This window comes from Sander lucioperca, chromosome 15 (genome assembly GCF_008315115.2).
Source record: "Sander lucioperca isolate FBNREF2018 chromosome 15, SLUC_FBN_1.2, whole genome shotgun sequence".
Classification (NCBI taxonomy): domain Eukaryota; kingdom Metazoa; phylum Chordata; class Actinopteri; order Perciformes; family Percidae; genus Sander; species Sander lucioperca.
This window is the reverse complement of record NC_050187.1, coordinates 10,143,369-10,150,671: the sequence shown is the minus strand read 5'-3', so window position 1 is coordinate 10,150,671 and position 7,303 is coordinate 10,143,369. Positions and strand designations below refer to the sequence as shown.

The window sequence follows — 7,303 nt, the reverse complement described above, 5'->3', positions numbered from 1 at the left end:
ACAGTGTGTATTTCATCCTGTTTGAATCATATGATTTACTCCACTTGCATTGTTGCTTAGGAACTTACAGTAACACTGATGTGAGTGAAGTGAAAGGAATCGTCCTTTCCCTATTGTGGTTTATTTGATATCACATGTTATCTAATAAATGGTGTCTGTGGCCTCGTGTAGCCCTAATCTGTTTGGGATGTGGCACGTTTAGCCACGCTGGAGTCAGTCAGGACTCGGCGGGGAGGGACTTTCTGGACACTGCGCAACAAGTGCTAGGGCGCAAGAAGTGGCTGATAAGAGTGAATGACACGGCATGCGGTAGCTCAAACAGGAGACGGGTCTTTAAGTGGATGATTAGGTACGGTTTACTACCTCAACTACGCTATATTTTATGTAGCCTACTGCTGCTTGGAAAGGATGTGTCGCAGTAAAGTTTATCCGGACTTTGAAAGCGCGCCGTTGGAAGTTCCCCCGCATGTCACAGCGCAGAAAACAGTTTGGAGGACTTCTTATGACACAGAATGGCAAAGATGCAGCGTTTCACACCCCTGGTGATTTACTTTCCTCTAGGGTTTAATCGCAAAAGTAGCGCTGGAAGTTTACAGCTGTTGAGGAAGCAGCAGGTGAGCAGCGGAGCGTGAGATTTGGACTGCAGCCCGATCAAACGCTGTGCTTTAATGTGACGGAAGGCAAAGTGAAATGGTCCCGACTTGTTACAGAAGCTGGAAGGATATAACTTGAAAGGAGCGTGTTTTTAGTAAGAAAAAAAAAAAACTCAGTCCACCATGAGAGCGCTGACTTTACTGTGCGTAATTCTCGGGCTGTGGGAGTCGAGCCTGAGCAACAGAAACTGTCCGGACCTGATCGTTGACAGCTGTCACTGCTCGGCGGAGAGGTCCAAGGACCTGAGCAGGCAGCATGTCCGAGTCAAAGTTGTGTGCGATGATGTGGACCTGATGGACACCCTGCAGCCCCGCTTCCTACCCAACAGAACCGTGTCCCTGTAAGTAGCCTAGGTTCACTACTGCCAAAACCTTCTGCCTAAATAAGTCACTAATTGGAACAGCAGTATGTGTCACACGGAGCCCCACCACATTTTGGACATTTGTGTCTAGATTTTCATGTTGTAGCCTAGTTGAATATACGGAAGAGGATTAGGGCCACAAAAAATGTATTTGAGTTCTGACTTTAACGTCAGAATTCTGAGTTTAAAGTCACATTTCTGAAAATAAATCACAATTCTGACTTTATTCTTTAAACTCTGAAGTCCGACTTTATTCTCAGAATTCTGACTTTAAACTCAGACTTCTGACTTAAAACTCAGAACTTAAATACATTTTTCACATCTGGCACTAATTCTCTTCTGTAAATCTGTAAACATTTAGAAACTAATAATAGCTAGAATCCCAACGTTATGTTTTTCTGAAATTGGGATACTGTCTAGTGGATGGATTTTTTTCTCAGGGTCCTTGGAGCTCTCTAAAGGGCCCCTGGAGATGCTTAAATCCCAGTTAGGGGACCTGGATGCATGGGCAAGAGCATTCAGTGTTATAAATTGTCCAGGATAAATGAGTTTTAGAGGGGTACCACACATATCAATAAACTGCAGTTTATATTCTACAGAATATTATAGCCTACTACAAAAATATTGTAGGTGAGGTCCATATTGATATTCATTAAAAATTACATTATGGTCGCTAAATTCCCCTCAAATGCACCCCCAACAACAATATTACAGAAGTACTGTGATAGTACCTTAAGAAAGCAAAGAAAAACTTAAAATTAGATAGAAACAGAACCTTTTAACACGCATGTTTTGACTTTTTTTCAAATCAATCAAACCAATAAAACTTCATTATATTATGGATATAATTTAGTGATTATATCCCTGTCTGTAAGACCTGCAACAATTAGTCATTTAAGTGATTAGTTGGTCAACAGAATTGCCAACAACTCTGATAATTGATTACATGTCAAAGTCATTAAATTAAGCAACCATTACAAGCCAATGCCATATTCACAGAGTCCAGCCTCTTCAATGGGAGGATTTAATGCTTTTCTGTGTTGTATATCATTTCAAATGGAATGAGTTTGAGTTTCGGAATATGGGTCAGACAAAATAAGACATTTGAATATGTCACCTCGGCCTCTCAGATTCCGATTCAGGTTTATTTATTTTTATAATTCCTTGTGTACTTACACACATAAAGGAAAATGAACTGTTCTCCACCAGCCACTTGCAGTGCGACAGGAAACACAACAATCATACAGACAAATACGTAGACTAATATTTATAAAACCAGATAAAAAAACAACATTCAAAACAGTAATAAAAGTATTTAATTGTAGGTGCTATGAAACTATGTTGTCTTTCTGCACCTGCTATTCCCACACAAAGTTACTAAATTGTTACATTTCAAGCACTTTCACCTGTTCTGATTAAGTTCTAAGAAATAAGCACCAATAATGTTCAAAAATCTTGTATATATTTTTTAACCTTTTTTATAATTGAATATCCTTGTTTTCTCACAAAAACCGAAAATGATCATAAATGTGATCTCACAGGGGTAAATGGCAAATATGAACCATAAATGAAGTCTATATCATTGGTAATTGAGCTAAAGTAAACATCTGTTAAGTATTTTTACATAAATTGTTATGGCTGTATTAATTTAAAAGCCTAATAATGTGGTCGGTCCACCAGACCCGGGAACACAAAAATATGAACACCACACAAGGGTTAAAAAGTTGAAAAGTTAGCAGCACAGTGTGATGGTGCCCATAATGGATTTACAACACAGAATATAAAGTGAACATGATATTTATCTCACAGCCATGCAGTCCTGAAATCTTGCTCTCATTACAGATTCAAATTTTAGCAAAGAAAACTCGATATGTTTTTGGACCCTTAGTGGTCCCCAGAACCCACGTTTAAAAAAAACAAAACACAGTCCCTGTGCAAACCACATTCCAGCCTCACCTGTCCTGTGTTGTTACACTCGCTGCCTCCTCAAAAATCCTTTGCCTTTCACCTCGCTCTTTAGGGATATTATTTGCATTGCATTCAAAGTTATTCAAACATAGATCTTGTTCTTTCGACAGGGACTTTGAGAAACCTCCCTTAGTATTCATCTGCGCCTCTCTTGTAGATGAAATAGCACTTTAAACACTCCAGGGGTTGATAACTTTCCCCACACGTCCCCCCCCCCCCCTTCTCTCTTTCTCCGCAGGTGCACAGATTGACTGCTAGATTAATAGACTGTTTTATTTTTTGGAAACTTGAGGTGTGCCTTTCGGAGTGTAAAAGAAAATACTAAATGTAAAGGCCCTTGACAAATTACAGCCGACCACTCATTCTAATCTTAGAGCACGGTTGATTAATGGTAGCACTTTGCTTACCGCAATTTATTTGGAGTGGTGTTTGCTTGTGCGTAGGCAGGGATGCCTTTTGTTCCTCTAAGTGGAGAATGGTTAAAGGATTTGTTTTCAAAGTGGGGCTTTTTTTGTTGCTTGCAGGTACTAACGAAGTTTGATTTTTAAATTGCTCTTCAAAGATACACTAAGACTTCAGGTTTGCTTTTAAACGCAACGTACAGTAATTATCAAACTGACTGCGTGTTGAAGCATCTCTCCCACAGAATGACACCTTTCTCTCAGTTCGCTTAAGAAATGCTGTGTTATGATTAGACCTGTACAAATAATCCTATGCCTCACTCCGTCCTGTTCCTTGGGGAACTAAATCGTCCAGCCGAGCCCTAGCTGGCCAGGAAGCAGTTTTCCTGCGTTAGGAAATGTGACCTTTGTCAGGCTGAAGTGGCCTCCCTGCTCGCTCTTTTGTTTGGATGTGCTGTGCAAATAAACAGATACATCAGGGGAAGTATGCACATACTGACCCCTCCCCTGTAGACTGCCCAACAAATCTCCCAAATGTCTCGCGGCATGCTCACTTCATTCTCTCCGGATCTCACCACCTACGTAGCTCCTTGTAGAGCCATTTCCTCAATGGCAACTCAAGAACGCTAACTCAGATCCAAATGCCACCTCTAATTAAAGCCACAGATTGGGCTTTGTTGCTTCTCTTTTTGCCTTTTATTATTGCATCTATAAAATGTTCATGAGGAACGAACCCTGTAATAATGCAGCGCCTTGCAAATGCCAAGAAGAAGAAAAACTTAACAAGCAAATAAAAGAGCATTAGCATAAATAAGAAAGATAAAAATGAACTAAATGTAAAAGTGTGTCATAGGGACGTAACGATGCATGGTGAATCGGTTGAAAATCAATAGAAATGTGTTGAGATAAAAAATGATAGTTTTTAAATGGCCTAGGGCGTAATCTGCTTTTGATTTCACTTGTTTGACTTCAGATCAGACGTCGTTATGTGTTCTTAGTTTATTTATTGTTTGGATGTACGATTTGTTTACAAAATCGAATTATTCATTTTTTGGTTATTTAAGACAATGATAAGAGTTGTCTGTTGTTTTGCATAGTTGGTATACATTTCTTTCAGTCATCAGCAGCTTATTCTGTTAAAAAACCATGACAAAATCCTATTGTGAACTTAAAATCGTATCGTGAATCGTGAGTTGAGTGTATCGTTACATCCCTAGTGTGTCATAAACTCTGTGTGTGAGTAACTGTGTCAGTAACTCTGTGTTTTAGATACTCTGTGTCAGTTACTCTCTGTGTGTCAGTAACTCTCTGTGTCAGTAACTCTGTGTTTTAGATACTCTGTGTCAGTTACTCTCTGTGTGTCAGTAACTCTCTGTGTCAGTAACTCTCTGTGTCAGTAACTCTGTGTTTTAGTTACTCTGTGTCAGTTACTCTCTGTGTCAGTAACTCTCTGTGTGTCAGTAACTGTGTTTTAGATACTCTGTGTCAGTTACTCTCTGTGTGTCAGTTACTCTCTGTGTCAGTAACTCTCTGTGTGTGAGTAACTCTCTGTGTCAGTTACTCTCTGTGTGTCAGTAACTCTCTGGTATTAACACCTCCAACTGTCCTTATCACATTCTATGGGTGGATGTGGCTGGGGGGGGTGGGGGGTGCGGGGGGTCCGGGAGTCGACGAGTTTGGTGCTTGGCCTGACAACTCTGTTGACCCTGGGACCTATCTGGTGTAACTCTTTCACCGGTGCAATGCCTCTCTGCAGAGAGGAGCAGCTGAGATGGTGGCCGACACCTGTCTCAGGCAGTGCTCTGACAGGAAGATGCAGCGCTCGTCTAGGGGAGAGGAGGGGACAGATTGTGGAAGAGACAAGGGGATAGAGAGAAGATGGGAGACAGACATGGAGAGGCAGTGAAAGAGCCATTAGGGGAGCACAGGGAATGACCGAGAGGATGCTGGGAAAGCGGGGATGGGGGAGTGTGTGGTTAAATCGTCACTTGAGAGCTGAGACGGAGGCTGATTGAGATGATGTGACTGCCACTAACAGGTTGTTGTGTCTGGGAGGCGCTTGTCGCACAGTAACAGCTGATTGAAACTGAGTGCCTGAGTCTCTTCACTGCTGGAAACTGCACGCAAAGAGATACACACTGTGCACTTACATAAGTCAAACTTATAAGGTTTTTGCAAAGTTTTTTTATAAAGTGCTACAACTGCCGCTGTTTTCCCGCTTGCTGAGCTGTCGTGTTGCAAACAAACCGGGCTGCATCATTTGCATATTATTCTTTTATTACCTGCTGAGTTTGTCTAGCCCAGTGTGTGGGGTTTGAATTGTCGCAGATCCAGTAACAAACAGCAGTGTAAATTGGCAGCTGGAGTATTATAGTGATTTAGTCTTTTGACAAAAATCTATATTAGTTGTAGTCACGTTTTTATCACCTGATTATTGTTGAGAAGCTAAAACGTCAGATGATATTATTGCAGTAATATCCATTTAATGATCGTTGACAGCCGGTTCCTTTAGCCGACTAAAAGTAATGTTAAAGCGACAATAATTAATCTTTTAATTTTAACAATAGATCACATAATATGTATAAGTATGTGCAGGTGTAGCAAGCCTCTTCTGACCCATATCTATGAGAGTATTTAGCACTGATAATGCTGATTCAATGGAGTGTCAACATTTAAAATGTTTGTTTTCTACTTGGAAAAAAGATTTTATTATATATAAGATTATATACAAATATTTATAGACAAAATTCATGTTTAGAATATAGACAAAAGCACTGGCAAACAGCCTAAAAACATTACTACACTACAGTACTATTTTCTACAGTACTGTAACAGTTACAGCCTTTTGTCAGAATTCATGAAAATAAATAGATGTTTTTTGTAAATTTTAATTTAAATCTTTGTAAATTTTAATTTAAATCTTTTTCGAGTTCATTGGATTCAACTGTTGCAGGAGAAGATGCAATGTTTCTGATTGACTGTACTTCCAGCTTCTGGATTTGTGCATGTTCTCTGATGGAACCACGCTAAGGTCCTTCAAAGCCTGGTTTCGAACGAGAGAAAACGAGGGCATTTGGTCTGGGGCGGACCCAAATTTGGAGGTGTTTGGCATAAAGTAGCCTGCTCTGTGGGCCCTCGTCATCCTCATCATCCTTTCAGAGACAGACAGGAGGGGCTGTTTGCGGTGTCTAGGGGAAAGTGATCAGGAAGAGGCCATGGCTGGCTCCAAACCACTGCAAGAACTTGTCAGTCATCATGCCAGGGTAGACAAAGACCCAGGAGAAGCATGGCTGTAAAATAGCTGTTGCTGTTCAGCATGGGCTTCTTCACTGTAGGTGGGCAGTTTGTGATATCATCCATTAGAGGTGGGGGAAAAAAAACGATTCACGTGATTTTTTTTGGTGACGGTTTTTAAAATCGATTAGAATCAACATTTTGCATTTCTTGTTTTACCAGTGATTTACCTTTATTCTGTTTATACCATACCGCCGACTGCGACTAAATCATATCTGTTTCCAGCAAAACAGAGCGAAAGCAGAAAATGCGTGAAATCCATGTTACTTCTTTACAAATGAAATACATGTCAGACTGACTGACTGACACGTGATGTGCATTCTTTGTAGAAAACAATACATTTTTAGAAATGTCTCATGACATATTGTCTGTAGAATTTTATTATTCAACTTTTGTTTTTGTTAAAGAGGGAAAAGAAAATCGCAATACTCAATACTATCGTATCGCAATACTTCTAGAATCGCAATCAATGAAAATCGCAATACATATCCAATCGACACTTATGTATCGTGAAAGAATCAAATCGGGACAAAAGCATATGGTCCCAGTCCTATCATCTACAGCGTGATCAAAAGGAGTCGGAGTCTAATATTGATCTGTGTGCATCTTCGTGAACGAACGTGGC

General features: G+C 40.2%; 1 protein-coding gene across 1 annotated transcript in view; it reads left to right on the top strand.

Moving 5' to 3' along the window:
• Positions 1-205: 205 nt before the first annotated feature.
• The window catches only part of LOC116039357 (adhesion G protein-coupled receptor A3), a 204,280-nt gene continuing 197,182 nt past the window's right edge, over positions 206-7,303 (top strand). The window contains exon 1 of the mRNA XM_031284117.2: positions 206-994. Coding sequence (XP_031139977.1) covers positions 777-994 — 218 coding nt within the window. The 5' untranslated portion in view covers positions 206-776. The remainder of the gene's footprint in view (positions 995-7,303) is intronic.